Genomic DNA, 18,284 nt, shown 5'->3' on the forward strand with positions numbered 1-18,284 from the left:
TCTTATTAATATAAATATATAAATATATTTATATATAAAAACATATATAATATTTAAAATCACAGGACTAATTGAAATCATTTAAGTGCAAAGTAGTTTTATGTATGACTGAGCTTTGGGCAATCTCAGCATTTAGAGGTGGAACCAAGAAGATACCAGCAAACAAGACTGAGGAGGAATCTCTGTGGCAAAAGGAAAACCAGGAGAAAGGGGATTTTTGCAAGCCACGAGAACCAAGTATGTCAGAAGGGAAGGAATGATCCATCCACTGAGAAGTGAAGCATGACAAATAAAAGTGCACCCACTGGATTTGGCAAGCTGGAGGTCATCAATGTACTTGGCATAGGCAATTTCAGGAGGTAGAGGGGATGGAAGCCTGATTAGAATGGGCTGAAGAGGAGAATGGAGACATTGTTTCTAATTTCTCACCTATTAACAACCCAATCCACAGGTGTTATTGCAAAGGAAAATAGTAAAATGGGACAATAAGTGGAGGTGGCTGTCTATCAAGGAAGGTATTTCCAAGAGACTCGATCATAACATTCTTCATGCAAGAGGAGTAGAAAGAGATAGGAGTATAGGAGATAGTGTGGGAGAAGGAAGGAAATACCTGGCTGAGAGAAATCCACGAGAAGGTAAGAGGAGATAAAATCCAGAGCCCTCAGGAGAAGAGTTGTCTGGGGTAGCTGCGGGGACTTTTCATCCAGTATAACTGGAGGGAAAGCCGGGAGTATGGATACAGAAATAGAGAGGTTGGTAGACTTAGTGGTAGATAGTTCTCTTGTCTTTGTGAAGTAAGGAGATTCAGTAATCAGCTGAAAGTGGGGAGGGGGGAGGAAGTGGAACAGACCTGAGGGGCAATGAAGAAACACAAAGTAGTCCTCTTAGGGAAGGCATCATGCTATGGCTTGGCACACTGGTTCTGGCTTGCGATAGTAGCCAACAATTTAAAATTTTTTAAAGTTTAATTTATTTATTTTGTGACAGAGACAGCATAAGTGGGGGAGGGGGAGAGAGAGGGAGAGGGAGAGAGAATCCTAAGCAGGCTCCCCACCATGAGTGCAGAGCCCAATGTGGGGCTCAAACCCACGAACTGTGAAATCAAGGCCTGAGCCGAAATCAAGAGTCAGACATGTAACTGACTGAGCCACCCAGGAGCCCCTGTAGCCATGAATTTAAATGAGAAGTCAATAGTACTTATGTCTGTTTCTAGCAAAGTTCAGGAGCTTGGCTGTAGGTGAGAAGCATCAGGGCATTGGGTTTAACCAATACTGGTTTTTGTTTTGTTGTTTGTTTGTTTTATAACATGAAGGAATATTTATTCATTCATTTATTTATTTAATATAATTTATTGTCAAGTTAACTAACATACGGTGTATACAGTGTGCTCTTGGTTTGGGGGGTAGATTCCCATGATTCACTGCTTATATACAACACCCAGTGCTCATCTCAACAAGGCCCAATACTGGGGTTTTAATATGTGAGCACAATCAAAGAGAATAAGAGAATTAAAGATTTGTACAAGGAATGTTAACAATGGCTGTGGAAGGGAAGTGAGGATAGGAGCGAGAGTTTTGATGTAGAAATGCAAGGTGACAAAGTCAGTAATTGATGGTGTCAGTGTGCTTCATGTGTCAGCTTGGGAACTGGATTGGAGAGAAGGTCAGGTTGGTCAAAGGCGGGCTGTTGTAATGGCAAAGGAACAATCAGGAAATAGGACTAAGGAAATAATGGGAGCGGATAGATGGAAAGATGATTGGAGGTAATTCAGGGAAGTGAGTGCTAAGGGATTTGATGGCACATCAACATAGACACTGTGATCATCAAGAATGATGAAGAACAAGAGAGAAGGAACTCATTAGTGACCTGCTAACGAGAGGGAGGTTGTATGAGTCCTCCATGTATATTTTAACCAAAGAATTTTGTCAAAAGTAGTAAATGTTGTATTTTTCAAAAGACTTTTCATTCATAAATAAGCTTTTAAGAGGTTCATAGTTTAAAATCAGCTTGACATCTTTGGAGGTGGACAGTGCCAGGATGGTATTTCTGAACATGACTGTACATCAGAAGGTACTACAAGTTTCTGTTTGTTTTTGGACAGAGGCCTCGGCCTGCCTGCAGGAGTCCGAGCACCACAGGTCTGAGCCCCATGGTGTTTACAGCCCCCCGGGTGATTCTGAGCATAACCACTGAGTTTAACCTTAGTATAGGTCGCCTAAAATGAAAGAAATAGAGTAATTTCTTTCATGTTTAGCATAACTTGAGCAGGCTAAAGAGATAAGGAAGTAGTGCTTAAGTTGCAAAACTAAAAAACATCAACTTGTTCTATCTGGAATTTTAATAGAGTACATAGGGGTTATTTTCATTCTCTTCTGCTACGTGAATAAACAATGTTACCATACTGTGGTTTACCCTGTAGTGACTTAGAAGTGACCTCATCAGGCGCCTGGCTGGCTCAGTCAGTAGAGCATGCAACTTTGATCTCAGAGTTATGAGTTCAAGCCCCACGTTGGGTGTAGAGCTTACTTTATGAAGTTACCTCATCACATTTTGGGGAAACTATGTACTCAGAATCTTCATTTATACACTTTATTTTTATGTCAAAATCCCCCCTTTTTAAAATTTGCCCTATATTTTCCTCATAGTCCTCTGAATTTAGTAGTAAATATGCTCCTTTATCACTGTAGTCCTTCTGACCTGGTTCCTTATGAGCCTTTCTTATCCCCTCCATCCCAGAGAGAACCATATCTCATTTATCTTTATATTCTGTATGTTCTAGCACAGTGGCTATCAAAGTATCTCTGATACTCAGTATCAATATCAGTATACGGTATATCTATCAGATACAGATCAGTATCTCTGATCTCAGTATTATTCTTTAAGCTCCAAGGTAGTTCATGGGAAAGGTGGTGGATATAATGATACGTGTCTTTGATAAATATGAAAAATGATGCCTGAAGTGTCCAACCCACATCATTTTTTTTTCTCACCAAGCCCTCATAAATTCAGGCAAAGAAATCATTTTGCTTATCTTGCCACCACCCAAATGTCTCACCTTTTGTCAGGGCTTCTCATTGTCCCCTTTTTGCCTGTCAAAACGTAAGTGATGAGGGGCGCCTGGGTGGCTCGGTCGGTTAAGCGTCCGACTTCGGCTCAGGTCATGATCTCGCGGTCCGTGAGTTCGAGCCCCGCGTCGGGCTCTGTGCTGACAGCTCAGAACCTGGAGCCTGTTTCGGATTCTGTGTCTCCCTCTCTCTCTGCTCCTCCCCTGTTCATGCTCTGTCTCTCTCTGTCTCAAAAATGAATAAATGTTAAAAAAAATTAAAAAAAAAAAACAAAAAAAAAAAAACATAAGTGATGCTCACGGATGCAAGTCTGAAAGAAGGAGCAAGAGCCTGCTACCTGATTTACCTTGAGCTTTGGATTGCCAAGAGTGTGTGATGGTACACTATTAATGCTCTGAGTATGTACTGTTAGGATTAACCTTCGTGAATGCACCAGAAATTCTCCTGGTATCATTTAGACTTTTATTTACTGCCTATTAAGCCCTGTGAGCCTATGGAATGGAATTTGACATTAATCTAGAAACCATCCCTGGCATCAAGGAGTTTATGATCCAATTGGAGAAAAAATAAATGTAAGCATGACAAATGTATGATGGAAGAAGTATTCCATGCAAAGCATGTTGGAGGGGCCATTGACTCAACATTAGAAATTCTGGGAAGGCTTCCTGCAAGAAGTGACATTGGAGTTGTGGGGTGAGGGATGAATCTGCTTTTTCTGAGTACAGTGGTAAAAGAGCTCTGATTCAGGTAAACAAACAGCAGAAAGCGGCTGGGGGGTAAGGGGGGCGGTGCAGGGAGCATGTGGGGGACCCCATGTGCTTCTATATGGCTGGAGCACAGGAGCCAGATTCTAAAAGGGACTTTGTCTCATATAAGTGAGTTTGGACGTTTCTTGACAGTTCTTGAAACAATGGAATCCATCCACGTGTTTGTGGTTGAGTTTGCAATACTGACAGTTTACCCAAAGAAACATGCTGTTTGAGAGGTGCCTGGGGGGCTCAGTCGGTTAAGCATCCGACTTCAGCTCAGGTCATGGTCTCACAGCTCGTGAGTTTGGGCCCGGCATCAGATTCTGTGCTGACAGCTCAGAGCCTGGAGCCTGCTTCGGAATCTGTGTCTTCCTCTCTCTCTGCCCCTCCCTGCTTATGCTCTGTCTCTCACTCCCTGTGTCTCAAAAGTAAACAAACATTAAGAAAATTTTTAAATTAAAAAAAAAAAGAATTTGTTCCTAGCCCTCTGAGACACAATCTAAAAAAAAAAAGAAAGAAAAAGAAAGAAAGAAAGAAACTGTTTAAAACCCCCTGACACTCTTTCTAGCCAACTGTACCCTGCACCAAAGAAAATGTGCCACGGATACAGATGATCACTTACGAGTCCAGAATCAATTTTAAGAACCTAACAAACAAAATAAGAAGATACTCAGAGTTCGTGAGACTACCCATGCACCTGCATGGCGGTGTGGCATATACTTTGTCCTGCTTGTAGGCAAGGGTCTTGTTATTTATGAATATTTTCAAGAAAAGAGGACCCTGAGAGTGTCTGTCTGTCAAAGGCCAAGGTCACCTTATTCTGGTGACATAAAAGCCACTTGACTAGGCTGAAAACGTGCCCCAAAACCTATTTCAGAATTTCATCTTTAATGGCTCTTGTGAATTTAGGTTGAAGGGCTTTAATGGAACATTAGAGAAGGGCAGTAAAAACCTGAGAGGGCAACAGCCAGGGCCCCTACCAACGCCAGTGCTGTCCTCTTATGGAGGAGTGCTGCTTACAGTAATACTCGCGTCTGAGGACTTTGAAAACGCTACGGGCCATTTCTCTAAGTATTTACCATCACACTACTCCCTTCATCGGAAGAGGGTGCGTTCTGTTCCCTCCCGTGGATTTAAGGATCTCGTTAATGTGTGGAAGACTAGGCCAACTCCATTGACCACCCCAGCAATAATATTAAGTAACTAGAGGCATCATAGCATCATCCTTAAAAAGATCCTGATCTCTGCAAGTTTAAAATATAACCATATGATAGATCATTTTTTTCCTTGTTTTCTAGTCTTGACTTTCACTCCAGAGTGACACAGATGAAACCGATAATTAATACTACCACCTTATGGCAATTTAATTGCTCACATGACCCTAGGAGCTCTACTTACATGCTTAAAGTAAAGTACACTACGGAGTCTGAGCTTTTGAAGGAGAGAGACTCAGGCTCAAAGCCCAGTTTGCCCATTTTCCTCCTCTGTGGCCTGGAGTTAAGTTGCTTAACCTCTTTGAGCCACAGTTTTCTGATCTAGAAATTGGGGGTATTACTGGTAACCGTGTCAGGGAGGCACCATGGGAACTGGATGAGGTTGTGAACAATGATGGGCTAGCTCGCTGTTTCAACCCCACTGAGAACTCTTGTGCATTTCTAGTTTTGCCCTTTAGTTCTGTTCATTTGTTTGTCTAATTATGAGCAACTTTCTCTTTTCCTTTTACTCTCCTAGGGATATGAAGCCTGACAATATTTTGCTCGATGAGCATGGTAAGTAAATGATTTGTTTGCGATCAACGTGACTTGCACGTAGCACAAAGCACACGGGACAAAAATGATCATCCTCAGCCAAGGAGCATTACACGTGGGAAAGACCCTTCGTGGTTCAGTTAGCTGAGTTCTATGCGCGGATATTTGATGGGTGGGAGGGACAATCTGGGGGGACTTTATTCTTACAGCAGTGGCACAGGACACCAGTATACCCTTAAAGAACATTATATAATGAAAAATGTCCCTGTCTTTTCACTTTACTTCCTCTCCTACTGATTTCAAGAAAACCATCACAGGTTTTTTTTTAGTGCTAATTTGCCTTAATATCTTTATGAAAATCATCTCTCTGTTTTTATAAACACAGAAAAGGCCTCAAGGTTAGAGCCCTTGGCAAGCAAGAGTATCTACCGAATTATTATGACACCATTTTGTTCTTGCATCTACTTTTATGCTTTTCTTCTTATGAGGGAGACTTGGTTTCACATTAGCAGAAGAGATCTCAAGTTTTCTGTTCAAAGATTTTTCAGTTACAAGGAAAACCAATCAGTTTACAAATGGATAAAGAAAATGTGGTGTGTATATGTGTGTATATGTATATATACATATACACACAATGGAATATGACTATGCAATCAAAAAGAATAAAATATATTAGCTTGGATTTAAATAAGATGTTTTAAATTTTAAAAATTAAAAAGTTAAAAAAAGCCAGTTTAAAGAAAAAGTAGACAGCAGTGTGGGACACACCCAGATGTGAAAATGCTACAGGGATATGGCAATGACCGTGAAGGTGACCAGTGGATGCCTAAAGCCCAAGCAACACTGATTAAAGGTATCTTGAGAGCAAGCTTTCGCCAGCAATGATTAACATGTGTCATCTCTTCCCAATGTTTATTTTAATGTATGTTTGGATATATTGGTTCACGAAGGCAGACCTGTAGGACCCACAGCCTGCATGATATAAATGTTCCAGTGGCAGTAAGCTCTTTCTTGTGTGTTTAGGAAGCTGTTGGATGTGGGAGTCCTAAACGTGCACAGCTCCTTATTCATTTGACTTTTACAAAAGGGATTTACGGTGGGACCGAAACTCCCAAGTACCATCCATTGCTCATTACTTATTTACCTGGGTGCATTTTACACCTGAGTGGCCAGCCCCTACCTGTGCTCGAGGGCTAAGAAACACTTTTGTGTATGACCTCTAATTTCAAAGCTCAGGGTCATTATTTATTTATGGACTGTCTAAAAAGATTCTTTCCACTTCCTTCCAGGGCCTAATTTCTTCCTTCCCTTTACTACTTCTGACATTTGGGAGCAGATGCTCAGAATCTCAGAAATGTGAGCAATAGTGAGACTTAGCATGAAGGTGACTTTCCTGAGAATACCAGCTGTCCCTGCCTCAAGTAAGAAGCCAGGAGCCTCTCTCACCCTGGTGCAGATAAACTCTGTGGAGCTTCACAATTTTGAGAGGGGCCTTCCCTCGCCCAATGAGGCCACTGTTGCACAATTTAGAAAAAGGTTCTCTGCCCACCACAGCCTTATGAAGGCGCATGGCTGGTCAAGCAGAACACAATTTGGGGTTCTGTCCCCACTTGCTCCCTTATCCGATTGCCTTTATGTACAACAGATTGCTCTACCATTTGTTGAGGTTCTGAAGGGAGATATATAGGTCCTGTTGACCTATAAGCCTTTTCAAAATTTACCTTCCATTCAGAGAACAATGTTTTCATCTTGGGCCTCAAACATGGCTTCATCTTATTTCTAACATCAAGCCATCCTATTCTCTCTCCTTTGACTTCTTTCTCCTCCTCATTTTCTTGTCAACTTGGTGATTGTAGATTATGAGAAAGGTCTAGAAATAAATTAATCTTCAAGTTTACCTGCCCTTAGAAACTACTCTTGTGGGGCGCCTGAGTGGTTTAGTCGGTTAAGCGTCCACCTCTGGATTTTGGCTCAGGTTGTGATCTCATGGTCATGAGATCAAGCCTTGTGTCGGGCTCCATGCTGAGCATGAAGCCTGCTTGGGATTCTCTCTCTTCCTCTGTCCACCCCCCCCCCCTAAAATAAAGAAAATTAAATTTAAAAAAAGAAACTACCTTTGTGAAAGTATAATTGTATAATATTATAGTTAAGAGTGTGGATTCCAGAGCCAAATTGCCTAAGTTCAAAACCTAGTTCACCCCCTGACTAGCTCTGAGAATTTCAAAAGACTGTCTAAACTTTCTCTGAATCTTAGTTCTTTGAGGAACCAAAAGAGTAATTAATTCTTAGAGCCGCTGTAAAAACAAACGAGCATACTATTTATAATCTGCTCGATTGCTGTGCCTGCCAGAAGAAAATCACTCAGATGTTAAATATTAATATAATTCCATGAGGTAATAGTGGCTTTCTCCCCTAAAGAAGGAAACTTAGGCCTTAGCATCTTGTTTTATGTGACTGTGTCTGTATTAGATGGTCAGTGAAGCTGGGCATTTACCTGTCTTTACTAAAGAATTCTTTTGATTTCAGAAGAGATATGCCAAATCTTCTGTGCGTCTACTTGTTATGTCTTGTGTTTAAACAGTTTTGTTCAGCCCTAATTCTCAGGCAACACTTTCAATGGTCTATTCTGCTTTTTCCTTCTGTGCACAGGAGGCTAAGACCATTTATCAGGGCATTTTACTGTTGGTAAGGCTGGGGCTCTGTTGCTTAGGGGAGTAGGAGTGGCCATCTCAGTGGGCCTGAGGGACCATCCAAATCTACACCTAGTACCTAGTGTACTGACCCTCCCATTCATAAGTTTTGGGGTTTCAACAATGACTTAAGAGGACTTTTTGTCTTAATTTCTCATCCTGAACCCACCTGGAGAATAACCACAGTTAGTAAGAGAAACAGTATTTTGGAAGGGAGTGGATATGTGAATGGGATAGAAGCAAACAAGAGAGCTATTTCCAAAACACTGCCCTGGGGATCCCTTTCTGAAGAAAATAATTTTTTAAGGTTATTCGCTGTCTGTTTACTCAGATTCTGAAAACCTAAGGCTTTCAGGCATTGCCCGGGGACCGTAATTAACCACTCTTAAATGAACACATTCCTGGTAACTCCCACCCCCCAGCTCATTTTGTAGAGCTGCTCTTGTGAGAATCAGCTGACCCACAAATCGATGCCTGCCTTTTTGAGTGTCTTCTGGTGTGATTTTCCACGTCTCATATCTGAAGCCCTCAATTTGTCCTCTCCATCCACAGTTACAGAATGGCACCCCTGATGGGCCATCACATGCACCTTTTGCACTGGGATTTTAGCAACCGTGGCTGCTGACCGTCTGTCTCCAACATTCCTTCGACGCCTGTTCCTCCAAGCGAGCTGTGTGTCACATCACACTGCTTACGTTTTAATTCAGCACCCGTCAGTGAGAGGCAGAAACTCCGTTCTATTCTTCCTGATCCATACTGGTTCATATTCATCAGAAAAGACCGATTTAAAGGAACTAAATCCTTTTGTAAAATGGATAATCTTTCCACCACGTCAGTGAACATTCAGAATTTGCGTGAAAAAAATGTTTTTAATTTAGAACATACCTGTTACTGTCCCCCCCCCCCGCCCCCCCACACACACACATGTCTCATTCGCTGTCTCAGAGCACAAGCTTGGCATTAGATCTTGGATGGCTCATCATCAATTGTCCTGATACATATTTTCATATCCTACCAACTGAAGTACCCCATCCAGTTCTATCAATTCCATGGTGTCTAAATTTTTGTGTTTGTCTTAAATTATTCAGGAAATAAATGCTACATCCAGAGGAGCGATAATGTCTGCCTGGCATAGCTGAGAAAACGACAATTATGGCATCATCTATAATTTAGTTTCCTTAATATCCTCCCTAGTCCCAGGGAACAGAGAAAAGCAAAAACTCACTCGGGGGGTATAAAGAACTCAGCCTACTGCTTGAACAGCTTCGTCCTTGCGGAGTCCCAAAATGGGCCTAAATACCAAGTGGGTAGCATCTTTTTAAGAAAAAGGTGTTTGTTATATTTGTATTTAATGCATTATAATTATATGTAATGTATAAATTTACATACAAGTATATTTATATATTCATAAACATATAATACAATGTATTATAACATATATATGTGTATATATATAACATATATATGTATATATGTATATACATATATGTTATATATATACACATATATTATATTATATATAATATACATATTCTAATATACATTATATGCTCATTATATAATATACATTATGTATTTTTATAAATATCTATATCAATCTATATATATGGGGAGAGAGAATCATAGCGCCCTATATTCAAATTCAGTAGGTCTCAATCAAATTCGTTAAGTCTCTGATAGTGCCTAAGGATATGCATTTTTAACAAGAACCCCAGGATGATGTGACACACATACTCTCAGTATCTTCGGGTGGCAGACATGTTTGAAAGTTGGGGAACACCAGCTGACGGTTATGGTGTCCTGGAGACCTGTGTTGAGACAGATCCCCGGGCGGAACACAGGCACAGTGAGAAAAACGTGTAAGTCAAGACAAAAATGACAGCTGGAGCAAATGACTCATTACTATCATTTTAGATTTGTAATGCGATCCTCTGTCTCAAGGTACAGAGGTGAAAAGACCAGGCAAAACTGCTTTTCTAGGGGCACCCAATCAGGACCTTCTGAGTCCTGTACCTGAAAAACTTCACCCTAAAGTAGCAGTTGTAACTGGGGGTGGTTTAGCTCTACTTCCTGTCTCCATAGAGGACACGTGGCAGTGTCTGGAGACGTTTTGATTGTCAGGATTCCAGCCAGGAGTGGGAAGTGCTGTTGGCATCCATAGTGAACTTCCTGCAATGCATAGGACAGTCCTCACAGCAAAGAATTACCAGGTCCAAGAGGTTGAGAAACTCTGAGTAAGGTCCTGGGCTTATGGTCCCTCATTCCCAAGGCAATTCCCACGTCCCTCAACCAGTGGGCACCTGAGCCTTCCCCTGTGAGGCAGCACTTAGATGCATTTTCACAGCACAGTCGGAACCCGGCAGAGAGACCACCAGGTATGGCAGCATCCTGGGCCTGACCATGTGGCTTCAGGCCAGTGTCCATGGGCTCTGTGGAGTTCTGCTTGCGTTGTTTGGCTAAGACCACCAGGCTCCACGTTCCAGGAGATCCTGGCCCTCAGACAATTTCTCCCCACCCTTCTTTGTGCACCCTGGCAGGGAAACAAACTCTGAGCCAACCGGGAAGTGGTTGTTTCAGTGTATCCAGCTCTTTGGTCTTGTGATAAAGCACAAGATGTTTTGGGGAGATTTGTAACCCAATAAAGGGGGCCTGGACAAACTTCTTGATTCTAATCCCAGCTCTGCTACTTCTGAGCCCTGTGAAATTAATTTTTTTAATGTTTTTATTTATTTTTGAGACAGAGAGAGACAGAACATGAGTTCTGAGGGACAGAGAGAGAGGGAGACACAGAATCTGAAGCAGGCTCCAGGCTCAGAGCTGTCACCACAGAGCCCGACGTGGGGCTGGAACTCAAAGACTGTGAGGTCATGACCTGAGCCGAAGTCGGGAGCTCAACCAACTGAGCCACCCAGGCGCCACTGAGCCCTGTGAAATTAACCACAAACAACTTTTCCATTAAATAGGGACTGTTTCACTAGGCTGCCCTGTTTGAACAATGACCATTAATCAAATAAATGTAAATACTACTGAAAAATAAAATTCAACATTCCTTCAACCAAATTCAAAAGAAATATATAACACGTACTTACCGGGTCAGGATCTTCTATGAAGCCAGGTCCTGTTCTAAAAGAGTGCTCTCACAACCTATTGAGTATCAGAATCACCTGGGAGGCTTGTTCAGACTCTGGGCTCCATCCCCAGTTTCTAATTCAGTAGGCTGTGGGCGCAGGGTGGGGCGGGTCGTGCTCCAGAATTTGCATTTCTAACACGTTTCCAGGTGTTGCTGTTGATGCTGGTCTGAGGACCACACTTTCAGAACCACGAGGCTCCAAAACAGCCTCTACCTTTTTTTTTTGCACATGAGATGGATAATCTCAGGATTGGAGCTCGCTTAGGACATCCACTCAGACTAGAGGATCACATGCCTGGCTGCTCCTCTGAATCACCTGTGGAGTTTCTGGTTGTTTTTCACTCAGATTCCTGGCTTTCCTACCATCCCACTGCTAACAGAGTCTCCACATATGCATTTGCCAAAATGGCACTGAAGTTTCTGATCATGAGAAACGGCAACAGTTGAACACTTTCTTCTTCCCAAATGCTGGCTGGCCTAAGTCTGCCCCAGTATTATTTTATCTGATTTCCCCAGTACACTCGTGAGAAAATCCCTGTTATCATTCCAGCTTTACAGAGAAGGTGTCACCTTTTTAAGGTAATACGGCTATTTAGTGGTAGAACGTGGACTTGAAACCAGGCATTCTGACTCCACAGAACAAGCTCGTAACTACCATGTCTCCAGGCTGACCTGATTTGGATCAATGAGCCCCATGCACATGACCCGTGGGAAGAAAGAAAGAACCAAACAGAGACAATTTAGGCAGTGATAGAAGACCTACCAGAATCGTTTGTTAGTAGGGGTGCCTAGGTGGCATGTGATTTTGGCTCAGGTTATGACCTCCTGGTTCTTGAGCTCGAGCCCCATGTCAGGTTCTGTGCTGACAGCCTGGAGCCTCCCGTGGATTCTGTGTCCCCCTCTCTCTGACCCTCCCGCACTCACATTCTCTCTCTCAAAAATAATAAAAATTTTAAAAAATCATCTGTTGGTACTATTCAGGCAAGAATACGTTCACTTTCAGCTAGACACATGCTATTTTTACTTTATTAAAATGTCATCACACAAGCGACACAAAACACCATTTTGCACAAAACAAAACCCCAGCAAGAAAGGCAGTGAGATTTGTCTTTAGCAGAGGCTGGGTGCTATGAGGGAGCAGATCAAGAAGTTCGGCAGTGGGGATTGTGGACCGTGAGTCGTGGAAACAGGAGCAGATGACATCTCCTCTGATTACAGCCATGTCACATCACAACCACAGAGCATGTAAATGGAAATGCCAACACTTCAAGGTCCTCCAAAAGCTTATGAATTTTGTGCCAACAGCTAACATAACGGGCTTGTCGGCCTGAGCTTCTGCTACTGCCCTCTTCCTCCTTGCAGCTGGAAATGCAGGGACCCTAACACTCTCTGCAGAGTGTGCTGATGGCAGGGATGAAGTGTTAGACTCCCACTCTGTGGCCATGAGTGTCAGAGCTGGGAGAGACTCTAGAGATGATTAGTCCACTCTTCTTTTTTCTTTTCTTTTCTTTTCTTCTTTTCTTTTCTTCTCTTCTCTTTTGTTTTTCAAAAAGAAACTCGAGTTCAGCATAGGGAAGGGACTGGGAAGTCTATCATGTATTAAGGGCAGAGTTGAGGGCAGAAATCAGGTCTCTTGGCTCCCAGCCTAGGGCTCATTATACAGCCTCTTTATGAATAAAACTTGGCTTTTTTTGCCCCTGCCTTCACCCCCAAACATTTTGTTGGGAGCGGGGAGAGGACAACCTAAACTATCACACAAAAATGCTAATAATATTTCAGAAAAATGAGGAGGAAAAAGGACTCTTTCTTGGCAAAAATAAATAAATAAATACATACATACATACATACATACATACATGCATACATACATATATACATGTGTCCATGTTCGCGTCAGCTTTATAGTAACGATATTTAGCTCTGGAAAAAAAAAAATCCCATAGGAGACACTTGGAAAATGCTTGGAAATTCGATACTTAGAATAGCTTTTGGCTGCCTCCCTCTTGATGCTCTCAGGTGATACCAACTTAAAACGTTGCCAACAAAACGTTGTAAGTGGGACTACCAGAGTGTGAGCTCTTAAACACCTAGGGTGGAGAGATTGAGCTGCAGACTACCATCAGATCCTCAGTTTGCCATATGTGTTCTGGCCGCCAGAGAGTTGCTGGTTGAAGACCCTGCTGGTCTTGAGGACAGAATAATTGTGCCACCACTGCCTGTACCCAATGGCAATAGGCGTGCAAGAACTGACAGACCAAGCTTCCAGAGGCTCTCAGGGAGAAGCGTGGTTGCGGCACTGAGTTGAATGGGACTTAACGTTCTGTGTGGTGCTTTTGTCTCGCCAGGGCACGTGCACATCACAGACTTCAACATCGCGGCGATGCTGCCCAGGGAGATGCGGCTCACCACCGTGGCGGGCACCAAGCCTTACATGGGTATGGGCTTCACGAGTGGCGGGGTTAAAGAGCAAGGCTTTTGTTTTAAATTTGGTAGACATTTAGTCCGGGTCCAATAATCCGTAGGCATTTGCAGCTGGAAATGCCAAGTACCCCTCTGACTTTACCAGGGAAGCTTCTGATTTCCCAGGTCGGAGATGAGCCTCAGGATTTTCCATTTAGCAAGCACCCAATCTGATCTTGATTCGGGAGGGCCAGTGATTACACTTCGAAAGACCGTTTTATGAGTTATTTAGGACAGCTTCTACCCACTTCCTAACAAAGAATAGTAGTGGATTGAATAAATGTCTACTAATTGCCTCTGTGCTTAGCAGGGTATCAGGTACAGGTGACTCTGCAGTGAGCAAAACACACAAGATCTCCAGCTCATAGAGCTTACTTTCTAGTGAGAAGAGTTTCAACAAATAGAATCAAATAGAAGTTAAATGCAGTAACAAATCAGATGGTAATAAGTGACATAAGTATTACTCTACCCGTTATTTGCATATCCCTACATTACATACATAGGGCTGTAAAGTTCACAGTGCCTCCCACTTGCTATTTTGCTTTTAGTTTTAACACCACGACAAACCCATGAGTTCTCCTTTTGAAAGATGGAGAACTGGATTTTTCCTGAAGATTCAAAATATACCCAGAGGGAGACTAAAAGGCTAAGGTTAGGTGCCGAAATTGTCAACAAGGTCTCACATTTAATTATGTTAACACTCACAAATTACTGCACATTGTAAGTGCTGTTGTTGGAGATGGCATCTGTGTGTAGACACCAATCTGGCTGAATTAGCCCTGTCTCTCCCCTCCACCCCCAGAGATGTAAAGACAGAACTATGGCCCTTTCCCCAAAAGTGTTCAGCAAGAGGGACTTTTCCCTTCTTCCCACTATTCCCCAGACAGGTGAGTCAGACCTCAAGAGAATTGTCTGTAACGTCTGTGTGCAGCTGTGAGAATAGTGACCTGGTTTTCCAGTCTTAGTCAATGTCTGGTTCATCACTGCACTTGCTGACTGCTCCTGGTACTAATGGAGCCTGAGCTATCCCTGGAGGGTTGATAAGTTTGGAGTTCAGTCTTCCTGGGGACCATAACATCAGGAGACAGACAGGTAGCAGTGTGTGAGTGTGTGTTGGGGTGAGGGATATGGATTAGCCACAGGATGGGATCCAGTAGACTGGAGGGAGGGAGGTGCCGGTCAGCGTGGCTTACTAGAAACACCACCAGTTCTAGTAGTGCTCAACTATACCAGAATCTTGGAGGTGATGCCCAAGGGTAGGGTCATTTAAAAGCTCTTCAGGTAATGCTGCCGTGTAGCCAGAGTTGAGAAGCTGTGTCACGGATCGTGAGCCAGGTCGGCTACTAGGAGCAACTAAAGAGAGATCACCCTGGGGCAGGGACAGAGCATTTGTGTTAGGATTGCTGTGCCTGCAGTGTCCTTCTTCCATGTCCTAAAATAAATGGTACTTTCTGGGAAAAGGGAGAAGGGATATGAGAGACAGATTGGCTGTCTCCACGTCAGGATGGCTGAATCCAGCTGCGTGACATGGGGAGGCTCTGGATCAGATACGACATTAGTCTTTAAATTCGTAGGACTGCATTTTAAAGTATCTGGAGTAGATGTTTTAATAAGTAAAAAGAATTTAAATGTTTTAAGCCACAGACTGCACTATCTTTGAGGGAGCCCCCTACCCAACAAAAATGGGAAGATAGACACTGCATAGTTCTTGGCAACTGATAAAAGGATAAACACTATTTATGCTTCTACCCTAATTAGTTGAGATGCTTAGAGCAGATGATGCCACCGGTTAAACCAGTGGAATTAGGAGGTAGAACGAACTGTACTGACTAGATATGGTCAGAGTAATTTAAGAGCAAAAAATCTGAACTTGAAATCAAGGGTAAGAGCAAAGCCACTTCTTTTAATATCTCATTCTCTTCCTCATGTAACTAGAGAGAGGAAAAGAAAACCCCCACATGCAGGGTCACCTCACTTTCCAAGAGAAAGAAATCCTCTATGGGAAAAAATGAGTCTTCTTTTAGATGATATTTGAACAACTAGAAATGTCCTGGCTTCCTATTACCAGTGGGGGGAATAAATCTCCTTTGTCACTTCTAAAATAATGGACACATATAATTCAGCCTATTTTCTGCTTAAAACCCACAGTACTCAGATGATAAAAGGGAATATCTGAGCCTGCTGGTCTGATGAATTTATTCTGCAGGTTTCCTGGGTTTCCATATTAAGGGCTATTTTCTTGGAGCCAAATCAGAATGTGCATCTGGGTTTTCTAGGCCTGGTTTCCATGGTGAGAGGAGTAAAGGGAGGCTACCCTTCATTTCTCTCCCCAGTGATTTTAAATACAATATCCGTATAATTTAATTCTCCTCAAATTTGGCATTTCGAGTCCTTTTACAACCCAGAGGTAGGAAATTGGAATGCATTCAAGGTTCTCTACGCCTCTCCACCTTCACCCTTATAATTAACAATTACTAATATTTATTGAAAGCTTTCTATGGGCCAGACAATGTGCTAAACGTTTAACATTCATTTACTCATTTATTTTTTCTTGATGACTCTATGAGGCAGACTATAATTATCACCATTTTACAATGAGGAAATAAGAAGCTAAGTAATTTGCCCAATATCACATGGCTAATCATTAAAAAAAAAAAAAAAAGCCTACACTTAAAGTAAGCTCTGTCTGACTTTAGAAAGTCGAGCTTCTCCCTGAGAGAGAGAGAGATAAAGGGAGAAATTATTTTTAGAAATTGTGGTCCTTAAAAGGTTGTAAGTCAATTTAGGGAAGCCAGACTCGTAGAAGTGTTTCCTGTATCATTAAAAATGAGAATCTGTTGGGGCGCCTGGGTGGCTCAGTCAGTTAAGCATCTGACTTCAGCTCAGGTCATGATCTCACACCTTGTGAGTTCAAGCCCCACAGCGGGCTCTGTGCTGACAGCTCAGAGCCTGGAGCCTGCTTGGGATTCTGTGCCCCTCTCTTTCTCTGCCTCTTCCCTGCTCATGCTCTATCTCTCTCTGTCTCAAGAATAAATAAAACATTTAGGGATGCTTGGGTGGCTCAGTCGGTTAAGTGTCCAACTTCAGCTGAAGTCAGATATCCCTGATCTCAGGGTTCTTGAGTTTGAACCCTGAATCGGGTTCTGTGCTGACAGCTCAGAGCCTGAAGCCTGCTTCAGATTCTGTGTCTCCCTCTCTCTCTGCCCTCCCCCATTCATGCTTTGTCTCTCTCTCTCTCTCAAAAATAAAATAAACAATAAAAAAAAAGAATAAAACATTTTTAAAAAATGAGGATCTGTCATCCCTTAACTCTTTATCCAAAGGTTGTCCTTCCTTTGATTTTGGGGTAAGAGTCCTTCTAAGAGGTGTCATAGGTAGAAGTCTGCTTTTTCTTTTTGAAAACTATGTTCCAAATAATTTGGTAATATCTATGTAACAGACACGAGTACTCATTTTATAGTGCTCCTGTGGGAGCACAAAGGGGGGTAAATTGTACCCGTTTATAGTACTAATTAGCAGTTATAGAAAGAAAAAATATTCTAAGGAGAAAGAAAGAAAACTAGAATGAAATACTGGCGATTATAGGAATATGTGACATCTACTAAGAAGAGATGCTGGGCATATTACTGTATACAGCAGTTTCCTGGCTCTGGAAAGGCGAGGATGAACAGTCGGACAGTTCTGAACTACCTTCCCTTCAGAATCTTTTAGCTTCTTGTTCCCTTCCCTCCTTACTCACCCTCACTCCTACCTCTGTGTGAATATAACCCAGATCACTTACAGCTTACCCAATTAAAACATTCTTCTCTTTCCAATTAAAAACAAAGCAAATTCACTATGGCAAACGTGTAAAATGCTGATAAGCAAAAGGCAGTTAAATTAATCCATCTACTTGTAGATATTTATGCTTTCCTTCCAGACCTTTTTATCTGTGTGTATACACACACACACACACACACACACACACACACACACACACACGTTTTTCTTTATTAAAAGTTGGATCATACTGAATTTTTGTACCCTAAATGTTCACTTTATAATGTGATAGCAATAGACAAAATGAGCATTTATGATGGCCCAAGCACTTTGCTAAGGTTTTAACATTTATTGTACCATTACATTCTCAAAGCAACCCTGTGAAATAGGCTTACTATTATTCTGATTCCACAGATTAAAAAAAAAAAAATCAGGCCAGGAGAGAAAGTGACAAGAATGTATCACACAGGAAGTAACAAAGTTAATGAAGTTAAACCTACGTCTAACAAATCTTGAGCCATGGCACTGATGGTGATAATGATGGTGAGGATGATTAAGATACAATATCTGACATTAACTGAGGTCTTCCTATGTACCAAGCACTGTTCCAAGTGCGTGTATTACATTGTTTAAACTAAAACTTCCATGAGGTCAATACTCCGGTTGTTTCCACTTGAAACATG

General features: G+C 42.1%; 1 protein-coding gene across 2 annotated transcripts in view; it reads left to right on the forward strand.

Moving 5' to 3' along the window:
• The window catches only part of STK32A (serine/threonine kinase 32A), a 133,824-nt gene that overhangs the window by 84,372 nt on the left and 31,168 nt on the right, over positions 1-18,284 (forward strand). For both annotated transcript variants that reach the window (XM_042986632.1, XM_042986640.1), the window contains exons 6-7: positions 5,546-5,583; positions 13,728-13,817. In XM_042986632.1, coding sequence (XP_042842566.1) covers positions 5,546-5,583; positions 13,728-13,817 — 128 coding nt within the window. The remainder of the gene's footprint in view (positions 1-5,545; positions 5,584-13,727; positions 13,818-18,284) is intronic.

The sequence above is a fragment of the Panthera tigris genome, chromosome A1 (assembly GCF_018350195.1).
Source record: "Panthera tigris isolate Pti1 chromosome A1, P.tigris_Pti1_mat1.1, whole genome shotgun sequence".
Taxonomy (NCBI): domain Eukaryota; kingdom Metazoa; phylum Chordata; class Mammalia; order Carnivora; family Felidae; genus Panthera; species Panthera tigris.